The sequence below is a fragment of the Schistocerca americana genome, unplaced genomic scaffold, assembly GCF_021461395.2.
Source record: "Schistocerca americana isolate TAMUIC-IGC-003095 unplaced genomic scaffold, iqSchAmer2.1 HiC_scaffold_73, whole genome shotgun sequence".
Lineage (NCBI taxonomy): Eukaryota > Metazoa > Arthropoda > Insecta > Orthoptera > Acrididae > Schistocerca > Schistocerca americana.
Window position 1 is genome coordinate 1,241,584 of NW_025726489.1, and position 17,519 is coordinate 1,259,102.

The 17,519-nt window shown below is 38.5% G+C and overlaps 1 protein-coding gene across 1 annotated transcript in view; it reads right to left on the reverse strand.

Annotated features, from left to right (window-relative positions):
• Window positions 1-16,875, reverse strand: part of LOC124589803 (spectrin beta chain-like) — a 140,771-nt gene extending 123,896 nt beyond the window's left edge. The window contains exons 1-8 of the mRNA XM_047131591.1: window positions 16,727-16,875; window positions 14,167-14,340; window positions 12,729-13,017; window positions 9,014-9,314; window positions 7,284-7,496; window positions 2,486-2,713; window positions 2,130-2,268; window positions 99-311 (exon numbers count right to left, since the gene is read on the reverse strand). Coding sequence (XP_046987547.1) covers window positions 99-311; window positions 2,130-2,268; window positions 2,486-2,713; window positions 7,284-7,496; window positions 9,014-9,314; window positions 12,729-13,017; window positions 14,167-14,340; window positions 16,727-16,768 — 1,599 coding nt within the window. The 5' untranslated portion in view covers window positions 16,769-16,875. The remainder of the gene's footprint in view (window positions 1-98; window positions 312-2,129; window positions 2,269-2,485; window positions 2,714-7,283; window positions 7,497-9,013; window positions 9,315-12,728; window positions 13,018-14,166; window positions 14,341-16,726) is intronic.
• Between the last annotated feature and the right edge of the window lie 644 nt (window positions 16,876-17,519).

The window sequence follows — 17,519 nt, forward strand, 5'->3', positions numbered from 1 at the left end:
ACCATGTGTGTTTTATATATGACCCTAAAATTAAGGAGCTGCCGGCAACAAGTGTTACCAAATTTACACTCTCTCAATTATGCATTTAAGAAACTCACCTCCAGCTGTTGCACCCTCTCCACGATGATGGCCGGGTCACACGGCCGGTAGCCTTCGGCAGCCTCCTGGTCGAGGAAGCGTTGCGACTGTTGCACCACCGCCTTCACTCTCTCGCCTAGCACATTTATATCTGCTTCCACTAGAGAGTGCTTCTGCAGGAGGTCCTCCACACCCATGAGGTGTTTTCCGTAATCGTCTGACAGCAGGCGTAGCTGTAAAATAAGCAGTAAAATTAAAGTATCTCAGTACTAGAGTCTCTCTCTCTCTCTCTCTCTCTCTCTCTCTCTCTCTCTCTCTCTCTCTCTCTCTCTCTCTCTCTCTAACAGCAACTTGAGAAAAGAGGGGCAGTAGGGTAGATGCAATTTTTTAAAATTAGTTTCAGCAGTTTCTGGCACAATTAAAACATTAACTGTTTTTATAAATCGTAAACTTTTGACTGACTTCTAAACCAGAAAAGGTAACTAATGAATACTACGAACAGACAATAAAGCAATTTTCCATAGAATGACTGTCAATTACTAGCATAACATTACTAAGGGCACTACAGATTTACAACCCTGGCTGTTGGCCCAGTATTAACTACAAATCATTTTGTGCAAGGTCTCTCTAGCTCCCAATTAAAGGTTTGGCACAACTTTCCACCTCTCCTCTGAGAAATTCTTAAGATTTCAGAGTATTTTTGAACAGGAATTTTGCTTTTCTTCTGTTTTGGTTTGAAATATGAAATCTTAGTTCTAGGGATAAAATAACCGGCGGCCTGCTTCCGAGCTGAGGTTGGGTTGGAAAATGATAGCTTTAGTTGTCATAAGCTAAGTGAGCTGTGTGAATATGCCGAGAAAAAATTTCCCAATTAAATACTACTACGGGCCCTTCCTAAGTCGAGACTATCACATAGAAAACTTAAGCTGTGCTCAAAATGAAATTATTCCAATTAGTGTTTCTCCAGCACCTTGACTACCATGTTCCTTTTTTTTTTTTTTCTATTTCTTTTTTAAGTCTGAAATGTAAATAGATTATACAGACATAAGCTTCAAGGAAAATGATGGACGGTTCCTCAGTTTTTTCTAGTAAAAAGTCATTCTCCTTCTGTCACTAATATTGCCACATTTTACAGATCATAGTATTAAACGCCTAGGGCCTCCATTCTGATACTTTTCCACTTCATCACTCTTATTACAAGAAAAATTCCATAAACATATTTTAGAGCAAAATTATGTCATGAGACACCATAGACATGTAGCCACAGTGAACATCAGAACATCAAATATTCAGTTATTGTAGTCAAAGGTATTTTGTGCTGCAGCTTGCACAGAGCACAACTACAGCTGCACACAGGCAGTACTAGACAGGAATAAATAAGCACTTCAATATGAAGTTTAATACCTGCAGATTATCGCAAAACCTTCAAAACTATGACGACGTATAATAAACTGCAATAAACAGTGCAGTTCCCCAACTTCTACAAACAAAAGGCTACTTGCTGCTTGATAATTACTGTTCTGGATCTCTTATCCTAGAAAATTATGTTCTGGCACATCAATGTGGTGTGTATTTGAATAAAAACAGCCATTAATTAAGCAGATAATAATCAAAGGCAGAGTATGGAGTAAAAGGACACAAGAACAGAAGTACAGGACGAATGAGAAGCAATAACAAATAGCATTCATCGATTCCCTTTCAGACTGGTTTACTTTTTGTTCCTCAATACAGAGCTCTGGATTATTTTCACAGCACTCTTGTTTTGTTCAACCATCACCCCCCCCCCCCCCCCCCCATCCCCTGTGTCAGTCAAGATAACATCAAGTTCTTTAAGCTGGCAAGTATGTGACTCATGCTGCTGTTGGCCAGTTAAGCAGAAAACCGATTCTACCAATATTGAATTGAAATTTCAGTTTGGTGGATACTTTCTTTGCAAACTGCCATTAATTAAACTGAAGCGTTTTCCTCTGCAAACCACACAGCAGCAAACGAATTGACAATTTCTAGCAATAGGACACAAAAATTTGTATTTTCTATTCTTGATTACTCACCTTAAGTTCTTCCATAGAGTCCAATATGTAGAGCATCTCTTGGAAGTTCTGCTGTAACTGGAGAGAAAGCTCGAGGCGAAGACGGCGAGCTCTGAGAAGCTCCAGGAGGTAATTCCACAGACGAAGAACGTTGTCTTTCCTGTTAATGTCAAATCCCAATTTAATAACTACTAGTAACTGTACTATCCTTGAAGACTATTTCTGCAACCAAAACATGCCAGCAAAATCCGTAACACAATTTAAAAAATAAATAAATACAGGAAATATGTTTTCATCATTTCATGCAGCAGACATTATTTCCTTAATAAATCTGTAGACTGAATTGAAGCCCGTTCCAATATTTTACTGTTCAATACCTGGCATTGATGCGGTCAATGTCATGGTAGTTTTCAGCTTCCAGCTCCTGTGACACAGCCACGACAGCCTGGACACGTTCTTCATACGCAAAGATGTCCGTCTCGATAGCCTCGTGCTTCTTGGCAGCTGCCTCCACAGCAGCCAAGTCAAACCCGAAGTTGTCCTGGGACACGAGGCGCTGGTTCTCCGACAGCCATGTTTCTCGCATACTCGCCTTGCGATTGAATCTGTGAACATGAAAATTGTGTTTCGCGATCATCAGAAAATGCGAGACGTGTTTGCAAAACATATTTGCAAAAATCAGTATTTACTGCAGGAATATATAGTATCCCTACAGAGTAGTGTGAGTATTGTGCAAAAAAAATGAGAAAACCTGAATAGTTACCTACAAGAGTGTTCAAGCTTTTTGGTAAGTGTAACCCTTTTTAATGTCCTTTTTTATTGTGGTACTCCCTGTGTGTGTCTGTAGTATGCCTTCAAACCAACATTCCGTAAATGGATTATTTGCAACAAAAATGACAATTATTGCAAATAATATTTATTTGTTTTCAAAAGTAATTCCAAAATTAACCCCAAAGTTCTTAAATCAACTTAAATTTTTATGAGATAAAATAAGGTACTGGTCATTATTATTGCAGATATATTTAATATTAAGTCTGCTAAGGTATTTTTTAACACGCAAGCTGACTTTTGCACATATACTATATTTAACCGACTATAAGACCTGGAATTAGGACCGCTGTCCCTCCCTCAAAAAGTTCCTTGAGAAATTTTTATTTTTAACATATTCTAATTAAAATCATGAACTGTTGTATTGATATAAAGTATCTGCCTAGAAAATTAGCATTATACCCATTTTAGAGCTTATGTCATTCATTGATTGTCTAGATTCTGGAATACAAGGAGAAATAAAATGAACAAATCCTTACTAGCCAAGCCAGATGCCTGTGGTATCACTACTTTTACCACCACCACCACCACCACCACCACCTACAACAACAAAAACAGCAACAACCGGTACTGTCTTCATTTGTAATTCTACTGGCATTATCACCTGGCCTACCCATAGCAATAGCTCTGCAGCACTTTCTGAATTCTTTCATTATAGATTTCCTTGTGATGCTGTGCCAGGCATTAAATATCCACTGGCCCAGCATAGATATTAAGGATTTCTTTAACTTTCCCGAATAGGAAAATATGCCCTCACTGTAAAGCTGTCACAGGTGAGCCTTATAAGGTCTATGCACACCAACACCAATTACTTGAAGTTGTGAGGTCATGCCACCATGAATTGTTATCAGGTGGTGATGTTCTTTACTGTTAGATCCTTAATTTCCTTTGTGAGGTGTCCACTGAAAGAATCCAGCTCTAACATTTCCCTTCTGATAAGCAAATGGTCCGCAATCTAACTTCATATCAATTGTCATCCAGCTCTTTTCTTGGTGTCTAAAGGTAATCCCTGCAGGCAGTTTTCCTTCTGGTATCATTTTCCTGTGAAGAGTCACACGTGGGAGAAACTCCTGCAAGTATCCTCAGCATTACTGTTATATCTTCTTATACAAAACTTAAAAAGCCTCCTGATCGACAGTAATATTTGATGGCATATCAAAATAAACAGGAATCTGATAATTTTTGTTTGAACCGCCTGGCAAACAGTCACGCCATTTTGTTACATTGATTATATCTAGTGCTACCAAGACAACCAAACTGAATGACAACAATATAAACCTTACCACTTCAGATTAATACTACTGCCAACCCTGGCAATCAATAGGGCTGTAGAGCAGTAATGGGTTCAGTGGCATTGTTGAAGCTCATGTTTCATTGTTTCATTTGTTGTTCCACGTTTCAAGCATTGTGTGAACATTTTTGTTAGCATTAATCTGTCTCTTGTAGAAACACACATTTTGTCCAATTTTTAGCTAAGTTCAGTTCCAACTGTTAAATGATTTAGGCAAACTGTTGTTTAAGCAAGGTAGATCTCCATATAAAGCACACACTCCCATGACTGGCAGCAGGATGGACTTTGCCCCCTGCTTGCCACTCCTCTCCTCTCACAAGTCCTAGTGCTCAGATAAGCTGGTACGACCCTACTGAATTCTTCAAATTAAATCTGCAAGTGAACTCACTTGCTGAAACTTCATCTGTAAATGTAAGACAGCCATTAAAATAAGATAGTATTCAACATAAAAATGTTGGCCTTAGGAACAATAGCTTAAACTGCAAGTTTAAGACCAACCTGTACTTTTCAAAAGACAAATTTGAGAAAAAAAACCTTGCCTTATAGTTTGGTAAAAATGAAATGAAAGTGTGGCGGTGATGGCCGGGAGGCCCCATCTGGGGACGTTTGGCTACCGAGTTGCGGGTCTTATCTCAGGTGAAGCCATATTGGGCGACTTGCATGCTGGTGGTGGTGGTGGTGGTGGTGGTGGTGATGATGGACACAACACCCAGTCCACGAACGAAAAAAAATCTCCACCCAGTCCAGGAATCTAACCCGGGTAGACAAACATTACCACTCAGTTAAGCAGGCGAAGTGTAGCTTGGTAAATAAGTCATAGCATTGCAAATGACAGAAGTACCAACACAGCAATAGCTGAGGACATTCATTTTTTAAACTGCAGCAAAATTCTCCTGATCACATTTAATTAATAGTTTTTTCCAAGAATGGAGGAGATGCAAGTTCAATGAAAGTTTCACATTATTCTGCTGACTTCATGAATGGTCGTGCAAGGCCAATAAATGGGTTTTCAATCCAAAATCATTGAAATTTAGTCTGTTGTTCATTTTGGGAATGCTAATTAACAGATTCATTGAAACCTTTCAATTGCTTAATAAGTTTTTCAGTAAATGTCACTCCTAATTCAATCCCTCCTCCTTTGATAAGGTCTTATTGCTGGAAAGTGGTGAAACTCAATGAAGCACTTAAAAATTATCCTTTCTTAAGTGCAAGGATTTTTTCATGGTCAGTATATACATTTATTTACCATCAAAGGTTAAATTAAGTTCATTTGATCTCTTTAGGAAGGTTGCTTAAATGAGCAATTTGGACCGCATCTTTCCATGATAGAAAACTATGTACTGTAGGTGCACTGGCAGGTGAACAACAACTCCTGTTTATGTAACCTGTTATAGTCACGCCTTGTGCAGTTGTTTCTCACTGTCGAGTTTTCCATCTGAAAGGCTGCCCTCTAGTCTCTGATAAATACAGGCTTATTCACTGTTGGTGTTGCATTCATATCATCTATCCAAATTAGTATGTGGAAGCAAGGGTCGATTATTCTATTTTTTTTATTTTGTAGAGGAGTTAATTTTATCTATTTTGTAAGTTACTTTCTTGAATGATATGAAAGAAGGCACATTCATTTCACAGAACCTGTAAGTTATCTCCAAGGAATCCCAGAGTTCTGCAGAACACAGCTGAGGGAATGTTGACTTACGTACATTATAGGACCCAGTACCTTACATACTCGCCATCTGCACAGCAGTTCATGTAAAACACATGAATAATAATAATAATAATAATAATAATAATAATAATATCCCCCCCCCCCCCATTAATGGATATCGACAACTACACGATGTACCTTTATTTTATGAAGTGCAGTATGTAATAGTTTATATGCACTTGGCAATCGTGTCTACTGCTCTATGTTATTTAACCAACCTATTCTCACCACCACCACCTTTCTCACTGAATGTTCCCTACTATTATCAACCATATTTTGCATTCTGTAATATACTTTATGTCCTAACTTCCTTGCTGTTGGCACTTTAGTGCCCATTCATCAGAATCATATATAAGTATAGACCATATACCAGATGTGGTACCTTACAAATCTTCACTCTAAGGCTTAGTTACATGCATGTCTGAAACAACAGCCAATGTTGGGCTCCACATATTTTTGAAATTAATTCGGTAACTGAATTTCGAGACATCAGCTGCATTAGATAGGCTCTGCTACCCAATAGTGACATATGAAAATTTGTGCCAAACCAGGACACGAAGGTTTAGGTCCACATCTGTACTTGTGAGAATTTTTATGAAGGCATTACGAGTGTTCTCGATGCAACATTTTACATCCATGGCTGTCCTCCAATCTTCACAAATCCACAATCCAAAATGCTTAACTTGTCTACTCTTTACATTTAGGAGGCAATAAATCATAGATTTGCATCTGTAACAGAGTTGGGCTATCGTGAGCTTGTCTAACTTGTCTTTTTGGTGTTGATGCTCAGACACAGATTACTTTTGTCATTTCCTAATGTGCTGATGAGTTATGGAAGATCTTCTAAATCATCACAAATCAATACTGTATCACCAGCATTTGAAAAGATAATCAGGGCTGTTACTTTTCACCTTTTTCTATGACACTCAAGACAAATTTTCACCGTTTCCCATCCTTAAGTTTTATTGAAATGAATATGCCACCGTTTTCACTATTTGGTTTCCCCAAGCGATCTTACACAAACAGAATTCTTGTCTTAATATTCACAATAAGTTGACCGCATTGTTTTGAATTATGTGGACTGTTATGAGGATTTGTTGAATGTATCTTGAGAACAGAAGAACATGGTATGCCTTTTTAATGTAAATAAATAAATAAATAAATACATAAAATACACAAAAATATAAAAATTCTAGCACTGTTTATTGAACAACTCTCATATAAATGTGATGGTTGCTCTACCACTAAGTTGGTCAGTTAGAAGTGCACTAAAACCACCTCTACATGGCAGCAACTTTAATTCCACCATTGGCAGCAGGGAATAGTTTGGGATTTTCAGCGAGCTTACCTGGCTGCGAGCTGTTCCAGCTTCTCCTGACGGATGAGTTCCTCCCGGAGGGCGAGCTCTCGCTCGTGCTCCGCTTTCTCCAGCCTCTCCCATGCCTTGTTTATGTCGGAGATCATGCGCCCTTCTCGAGGTGTGTACGGCTTCTGATTGTTTGCTCGCATTCGTGACTGCAGTGTAAACAGCAGCACTTCGAGGTTTCCTTTTTCCACAAACCTATAAGACACAGTTTATGCTTGTAGAAATGCAGTGCTGTAATCAATTAACAGGTGAAAAGAAATTAAGGAAGTAACACTAACACACACACACACACACACACACACACACACACACACACACACACACACACACACACACTTTTAACCATCTATAAATGTGAGAACACATCTATTAACTAGCTTTTCATCAGTTCTGAAATACTTTGCACTTTAAATCCAATGCTGCAAAACTACATTTAAGAGACAAATAGCAAATAACATGAAGTAGTATCATCCTAGAAGACTGTTCTTTGTCTCTTAACTGACTTCTATGCCTTTACTATAACAGATTTCATATACACAGACTCAACATAACAAAACATCACCCATCTCTCATAACTCTTTTTTTGTCAATGAAATGAATCACGCCCCAAATGAACACACTACTACTAACAAAACCATGAGTTCATTTGTGGAGCACACCTTCCTGTGTATATTTCTGCAGAATATTAAAGTTTCTCTTTCATTACTTAATCAACCTGTCTATCTTATGTAATTAACAAGAGGGGCTAAAATTAAGAAGCAGCTTAGGTGTTTACATTAGCCATCCTTTGATAATCCACTCATTTAAAAACAAAAAAAAAAAAAAAAAAAAAAAAAAAAAAAAAACCTTTGTTAAAAATGATCTGAAAACCACGGCATGACCCCCCAAACCCCTCCTCTTTGAAAATATGAAGCTAAATGCAACACTAAATTTATATGTAGCATTCTACACACCATTTTTCACTGCCCAGAGCTGTTATTCTTTTGCCAATTAATTAATGTGGTTCACATCACATGTGTAAGAAGTACATTTTCCACTGCTGTAATCTCTCATCCATAAACTTTTATGGAAGTTTAATTAGTATGCCATTTCTACCCTACACAGGAAAGTGAATAGTCATGGGGTCCCCATACACTCTAAGCTCTTCAACTCTGCACAGCATCTACAACTAGGAAAACTCATCCAAACTGCTAAAAATTCTAAAAATAAAATAATATACATCATGACGAGATTTAATTCCCTGGACACAGGTATTACAGCATTCTTAACTTTTTTTACACAAACTGATCTCCAACTTTCCACTGAAAAGCCAGCTAGCTGTTGGAAACACTACAGTCTGTACAGAAGTTTTACCAATTACACAGGTCAGGCATTAAAGTGTCACAAAATTCTTAACATTGGAACTACTACTCTCCCCTCTTGCACAGTCAGAGGTAGTGTTGAATTGTATTATGTTTTGCATTTTAATACATTACAGATTTAATAAATGTCATTTTTTTTTTTTCACACGATTTGCTTCAGCTGAGTCCTATTTCCATTTTAATATGGAGGCTGAAATAGAAGAGCCTACCACTAAATTAAATTTTTTAAGGAAGTCAGTATTCAGGGAAAGTAGAAAAATGTATGCCAGGCACATCATTCCAGACACGGAAATTTTACTATGATGACTACACGACTAAGAAAACTGTACTCTAAATCAACTCCATACTTACTTAGGTGGTTTCTCCACAGTGCGGTAAGTATTGAACTGTGCCAGCTGCTGCTGCACTCCGGCCAAAGAGTTGGCAAAGTTACGATCTCCGAGAGACTCTATTGTCGCTTCGATCCAGCGCAGTAAATCTGATGTCAGTGACTCGTATTCCTGTGCGGACCTGTCGTTCTCCATGGCAATACCGACCACTTTGCCAATTCGCTTGCCCTGCACAGTTTCCTGCTTCAGCTTGCTGAAGTAGTGGTAATAAGTCACGACATATGTGATGATGGACTTCTCGTCGGGCTGCTCCACGAAGACATCTGCAAATAGAAAATGATCAAAACTTTTCATTTTGTGCAGCTATGAAACAGAAGAGGCAAAAATGCTGCAACCTAAACTGACAGCCCACCACCAGTATGCACTGTTTTGCCTTACTAGCTAGCATCCACAATTTACTGAAGAAATAAAATCACTTTAAAATGAAACAGTGACCAATTAACTAAAAATATTTATATTAGAAATAAACTGATGAAAAAATGTTTTGTACCAGACACTCAGCTTTCTCAAACTTGGAATTACAGCAAATTGCAATGTGCAGTCCACCTATGTAATGGAGGTAAAAGCAAGCCCGCTTTCTCAGTCAGAATAGTTCAGTTGGGCACACTGTGGCTACAACTGTGAACGGGACAATACTGTTCAGTGCCTTGATGTGTCCACGAGTGCTATTCCCAGCTCAGACTGGGCATACATTGCCCCTTCACAGCAAGGACGGCTGTTAGCAAGGGAAATTGCCCATCAAATTAGTGTACACCGCAGCTATGCCATTTGAACATTCGACCACTACTGTACCCATAAAACATTGACAATCTGTCACCTCTACTTATGAACTGTGGGTAACTGAGAAGGTTGTCGAGGTCATGTGTGCCGTTGCTCCACGTTACTGAAAATATCTAAACAGTCATTCATCTCTTGTGAGCAGATTCAAATACACATTGGACAGTTTCTGGGCAGACTGATTTGCACTAATGGTTTGGTGAAAAAAAACCATGTTACATCAGGCACCGAACACCAATCTTGAGATTACACAACTGCTCTTCAAACTACTGATGAGGATTCTCTGAAGTGTAATGGTACATGGTCTCTTGAGTTCACATACCCTGACAAGCTGATCTGAGGCTCATTTGCAGAAATAAACTGTGGATCCTCAAGTCTAGATTCCACTTCACTCAAGAGACCACATGCAGAAGTTCGTCTGGATGTAGGTCTTTTTTGATAGTATTTTACCACAATAGTGTCTTATTTCCTGCTAGCTACAGCTTTTATTCGCTACAGAGCCAATTTCATGCCATTTCCCACTAGATTTTGCGCTGTAAACTTCACTGGCGGTTTTGCCGAAACACTGCATCTTGAACACCTGCGCAAACTGTTCTGCTGATGTTTTCCACTAACTGTGCTTCACATAAGATCCGACAATGAACATGTACCATTTTGTGTTGCATTCCACTGGTCACTAAACATTTCTGCACCATTCACTTATTCACTCAAATGTAAATGATACAGGGCACAGCAGGCAGGAGATGTGCACATGCAGACATCTGACAGCAACCGATCGATGCATCGAAATCACAGTTTCCAGCATTATTCGTGATGGACACTTCTTCCCTTGCTCATTAAGAAGGGTCAGGTCCGCATCAGTCTTAACATTCTCTGGGCCACTTTTATTTTACTCATCCACTATTATGAACAACAGCATAAAACCTTCAGCATAAGGGTGCTTGAAGAACATGGGAACACACAGGATGGACTTGGATCAACAGTGATGTGTCGTCTTCACTAATGAGAGAGCTTCACTTGTAGGAGAAGGGATACTGTGGTGAAATGGCTTCACCAGAGCTTAGCAGATTTTAGTGTGTGCTGTTTTCAAGCCTATAAGAATATTGTCTGTGGAAGGTAATGTTTGGGGGTTGACAAGACACAGTTCTAATCTGCCAGGACATTTAGACAACAACAGCACTTCACCACAAAACGAAAGAGTCATTCTTTAACTTTTACATCCCAAACATAGAAAAAATTCTCTCAAGCTTCCAGCTGCATCAGGCGGTTTAAAATCCAAAAACTTTCAACTGTGTACTCCTCGGTCAATGTCAAATGGTAACATTCTTTTGGTAGCTGCTACTGCCCTTATGTTGCAGCACTGCCTTCTGTGATGTCACTGGTGCCCATTCTATCATCATATAAGGGTAATGGTTTTGCCGTGCACCAGCTTCAACTTTCCGATGGTTGGATCCAAGCCGTGTTTAGCTGCTGGCTGCCATCTTTATTAAGGGTGTTGCCATAAATTTTTATCTCAATCAATTCTTTTATTATGCTGTCCCAGAAACTATTTGTTCATGTAATAATGGATGTTTCATCAAACGCAATGTGATGGCCGTTTTCCAGAACATGTTCTGCTACAAGCAACTCTCAATGTTCTACACATTTCCCATAGTGCTCAGAGCCATTTTAACCGTTTGTTCTACACATTGCTGTTCAATGGTACACACAGTCTATCCAACATAAAATTTCCCCACACTCACATGGTATTTTATATACCCCTGTCATTCTGAGGCTGACACCATCTCCCACAAGCATCAAGAATTGTCAAATTTTTGTTGGATCCCTGTAGACTGAATTGATTGTATGCATCTTTAAGAGCCAGTTAATCTTTCCTGTTACTGAGCCACATAACGACAAAAACACAAGCTTCTTGTCCTCTTCAGGGTCCTTCTGCTTATGTGTTTTCAGAAAGTGGCCCAGTTCCTTCAGCAAGTTTTCAGCATCTGAGACAGTGTCCGTTCGATGCAGCAAGGTCTTCAGAACAGACGGACGGCAATAGCTGTCAGCTTGCAGACTGCAGATATCGGCACTTGTGAGTGGCTTCCCGGTAAACACTGTGGCTGAGACACCCATTTGCTTTACAGGTGATGAGGACATAACAGAATGGCAAGGCAACATCTGCCTCTAATTTCACTGTGAACTTTATGTTGTCATGGATATTGTTGATGGGGTCAAAGAATTCTCCCAGCTTTTCATGTACACAGTACATGACAATGAACATGTCATCAAAGTGATGATAACAGCAACTATGCTTTGCAGGAGCTGCGTCCAGCGCCATGACTCAAACAGGTTGGCTGTAACTGGAACTAATGGGCTCCTCTTGTGATGCCCTCCATCTGGTTAAAACATTTTCCACCATACAAGAAACTCAATGATATCACAATGTGCTTGGATAAATTCATCACAGGAATAGTGACACCAACAGCAAAGCAGACCATACTATCCTCTTCTACAAGGCGCGGGCATTTAATTCAAGTGATGTACTCTTTAATTATTTTTGATGTGGTGCACACGATGACCAATATGAGAAGTAAGTCATTTTGTGCACCACACTAAGAATACAACAGAGGGAATTTTATCAATACATATTGCCATAAAACCATGCACTTTTACACTGCCCAGCACACTTCCAACTACTGTATCTCAGTGAGTAGATTATCTCTGCTTACATAACAGATATTTTAAAATAATTAATCTTACACAGATGAGGCTATTTTTTATATACACTATTCATTTCTTCAATTCCTATTACACACACAATTTGGTACTTTTTATTAATTAGTCACATTTTCCTAAGAGACTTTGTGAGATTCTCCACGGGGAAATACATAAACCAAATGCAAATTAATGTTTCTCACCCTCAGCATCCAACAACTTTGTTAGGCCAAGCTTCTCTTCAGCAACATTAAATGCGTTGTTGAGATTGTACATTGCATTGGACTTCGACAGTTTTTCAAACTGTATGAGGTCTGGACGATGTTTGTGGATAATCGCATTAAAAGCGAGACCGTCACGCCACGACGTTGTGAAATTCCTCACGTTGACATTGTGATAGCCGGCAGTCTTCATCTGACACCACAACAGGAGTGCATCCTTTGCCGACTTTGTTTCTTGGTTATCGGTCTCTTCGATTGTTATGTCTTGTATCTGCAACAAATACTTTCCTTCAGTCACTATGTCAACACAATACCATATTCAGGTAAAAAAAAAAAAGCCAAAGACTATTAATGCAATGCATACAAGCTGCATGACTGAATGGGTCTAGAAGATTTACCCATAAATGCAATTAAATATACTGAAATTAAAATCAGAAGTAACTTGTTATATGGTGAGGTTCACATATTGTTATCAGTCTACTGTTGATTTGTATTTACACTATGTAATGGCAAATAGAAACCACCAAGGTACTAATCACCCCCCACCCATTTTCACAAAGAAGTGTTTAAGAAAACTGATTCCACACACAATCATCTTCCTAATTTTATCATTAGCTGTTTTTTTAATACAAGGAACATTATTTATTACAACATACTGTACATCCGCTGTCTGTCGATTAGTCAGAAATTTCACCTTTTAGTTAGGTACATCTATACTACGACTTTCATCATCTAACCTAAAAGAGTAATTATTTTCTATTTGAAATGTGTTTTCCACTGCCCGACAGGATAAAATCTGGAGTAAAAACATAAATGCAGAATTAAGTGAGAAACTTAAAATAGAGAAAGCTGCACTTTGTATACAAAGAAATGATGGAACATGTTCTGCCTATGGCTGAAATCACCACTCCAATGCAAGCCTCAAATCATTAATCTGTGGGGAGAAGATCAGTTGGCAGACCGAGGACAAGATAGTGAATCTGGAGCATGCTTGTCTCGGCATAAACACGGAAAGCCAGAAGACGGAGGTCACTCAAGTATTATAGTTGGCCTCAACATGTTGGTTTATCACATGATGGTTGTTAATAGGCAGTACGTGTCACACATCTGAATAACAATGTCGCATTATACCTGAGGATGATCTGTTTTTAACCGAAGTGACATGCACACCATGATTTTCCAAAAATTAAAATGTATGTTTTAAAATCATCATCAAATGGCAAACGTGAAATAATAACAAGAGTAGTAGTAATTTCATTGGCCACATAATCACAAATTAATTCACACCATGTCATTTTGGCATGTCAAACTTCTCCTAGATTTCTAGAAGCTGTTAATCAGTCTCTTTAAACCAATTCCTTTTAAATTTAACAAGTGAAGAATTTTTTTTAATATGGTGTTTTGTTTTTGAAAGACAGACCTGGAATCTAAGGATGATGGTCCATATGAGGCCCAGGCTGAGCCTCGGATTTCCGTCGACGATGTCGTGTGAACCCATATTCTCCAGGTGGACCCTCTGGTCCCTCAGGAACTGGAGGGCTTTGTCCACATTCTCCAGGCAGTGGATGCGCATCTTCCCCTTGGTTGGACGAGGCTGGCAAAGGACACACAAAGATAAATACATAATTTTTCTGGTCAACACACACACACACACACACACACACACACACACACACACACACACACACACACACACACAAAAAAAAGGACTGTGCCACAGAAAAAATGTTAAAGCATAACAACAAGTGCTGGCACGAAGATCAAGAGCAATACAGTAGAGAGGGCTGTGAGAACAACTTCAGCCAATAGCATGCTGACTAGGATGTCACCACAGCAGCAGCAACCTCTACACGAAGAGAATAAAAGCAACATGCCGCCTAGCCCCGGCCACACTATAAGAGCCGCAACAGAAGATGACCCATGACTTGGGAACAGTATCATTTACTTGCATGGACATTTTATACATTGAAGGACATTGATTTTTTTCATGTCACCAATTGCTTGCGACCACTCTTTGTAAAGAGGCCAAGTTAAGTACTGTCAATGCACTTTACTGTAATAAAAGCCATTAATGTGATTTGCTCGAATTGTTGTTTAGCGATCCGAGAAAGCAGCATCCTAAGCATTGTATATTACACGAGTGGGCAGGATACCACAAAAAAATTGTTGAAACATCAATCGGACTTGCAGAACACTGCTCAGAATAATCCACTGTTTGAAACTTAATATTATCTGCTGTTTATGATAGTTAACCATTATTTTACACCTGAGATTTTGTATGTATTTACTGAATCAAAATGAGGATTCAGCCGAGTCTTAAAAAAATTGCCAGGAGACAGAATGCCTGACAAATACTGTCTGGTTGGGAATTTCAGTGTTGCCAACAGGGACATTTAAAAGCTGAAAAACGTATTTCTAGCTTTCATTGTTGTTAGTTCCTTTCCCAGGAGGAAAGGATATGTTTGCGAAAACAGGGAGGCAGGGACAGGTCCCAGTTTAAAAAATACCCCACCTATTATTCTACTTTTAATTGTGCCTATTAGCAGTACAATAATTTCATCCCCTGAAAGCAAAATACTGAAGCCATTTCATGTGTTTACTTTCTGTTGTTTTCACAATGCAATCAATAAAATTTAATCCCTTTTAGGGCCTTGGAAATTTGACAACTTTATTTTCCAAGTCTTAACTTCTTTTGAGGCTGATGAACACCCTCAAGTGAAATGGTTTTCTCAATACAAGAAATTCAGAGATTTTTTTGCCCTTGCTTGCTGACAGTTGACAGAATTAAGGTGCAATCAGTGTGCAGTTTTTGGGGTATGGGCAAAAAAAGGTTTCAAGGTACCAGATATTAAGAGAGGGGAAAATGATCACGAAAGAAAAATTATTCAGTGGGGGATGTTACCAGTGATCCAAAACTCCCTGGCCATTTCAAACAGAGTGCCAGGCTGGATTAACTCAGAAACTGATTAGATCACATCTCAATAGCTCAGTCGGAAGAGCATTTGCCCACAATAGGCAAAGGTTCCAGGCTCTACTTCCAGTCCAGCACTCAGTTTTAACATTCAAAAAAATTTCAAATCAGCATGCCACTGTAAATCGAAATTTCATCCTGGTTAACCGATCTCCAACATAAATTTTCAGTGTACATACTAGTTCGTTTACACGGGCATACATGTAATATTTGGCGAGTTTCACTGGTCAGCTGAACTGCAGTCATACTGCCATACAAAAGAAAGTGAAAAGATAGTGGTGTTGGAAAGGGAAGCCATGAGCAAAACAGGTCCCTCAGTGAAGGGTGGAAACCTGCTCTTTTCTGCTCGATATATTTGTAAGCAATATAGATGATACTGTGTACATCAACCAAATAACAAGCAAAAATTTAAATATAAATTTCACTGACATGTGTAATCTTATCCAACTGTTTGGGGTTCAGAAATAAAACAGTTATTAGTTAACATGAAAAAGCAGTTGCTTTTAAACAATTGGAAATGAAAAGCTGAAGAAAATTTCATGTCTACAATTTTTTTGTGAAACACTGAAATGATCAATTACTTCCTTTCAGTATTACAGTATTATCAAACAACTCTCCAAAGTATGCTTTAGATATCTGCAATCTATTGAAATCTATCAGTAAGAAAAAGTTTTTCCATGAACTAATACTAACTACACAGATATAGCAAAAGGGAAAAAAATATATATTTTTTAATATTCTTGGCAAATACAACTACATGAAGTTGATGCTACATCGCTTAAGTGAATGACAGAGCTCTATTATAGGTACTACTTGCATAGATAATTAACACTATACTCAAGAGAAACTCAGTTTCTGCAAACTGCACTGAAACAATCAGAAATAAATTTCTTTATATAGAATATATACAATCTTTTGATAGGGGCTTAACAGAATACTGTCTGCAGTACACAAACATCCAAAATCGATCACACACTTTGAGATAATTAGAATTAGTGCACAAACTTACAAGGCGCTCGCCTGACAAAACTTCCAGAAGTTTCAGGAGCATTTTGCCATCTCTCAAGTCCACATACAAGTCGCTGATACGACACGATACCCGTACTAGATGCGAATTCACCCATTTTTGGAAGGTCTTTTTTTGTACACTCTCTCGCTCGTCTGGAATACAGAAATCACATTTATTCACATGGCAAGGAAGCATTACAACAGTTGCAGTTATTATCACTTTTGAACAAAACTATTATCATAGCATTAGCTTTGCCAAAGTCAAACAGTTTGCATATCTAGGGTCAATATATGATGCAGTAACATACAACACAATTTTCTGTTGGTGTTTGGCAGAATGTGACAACAATTTTAAACAAGAAACACTTCCCCAATGATCTGCAAAATATTAGGTCTCAAACCAGCTTACAACTTCTTAATTCACTGTCACATGACAACTGAAAGTCGAAACCGCAGATAAAATGACCTGGGAATTGCACAGATATCACACTGATACAAGACACAAATGTAGTCAGATAAGTTGAAACAAAATAAGGTACTGAAATCAGACAAATTAAGTTATATCAACTATAACTATGGCAAATCTTTCCAACTGGTTTGTTTAATGATGGCTCTTGTTATATGTGGATTAATGAAAGGTACCATATGTAAACATTTGCAGCATTAAAGGTACACTTCCGGAGCCTGTTGCACTGTGAAGTACTTGACAGTAAGGCTACGAAACTGCAGAAAAACAAAACAGATGGAAGAAAGACTGGGAAAACCAAACTGGAAACTTACATTTGTTGGAAGGA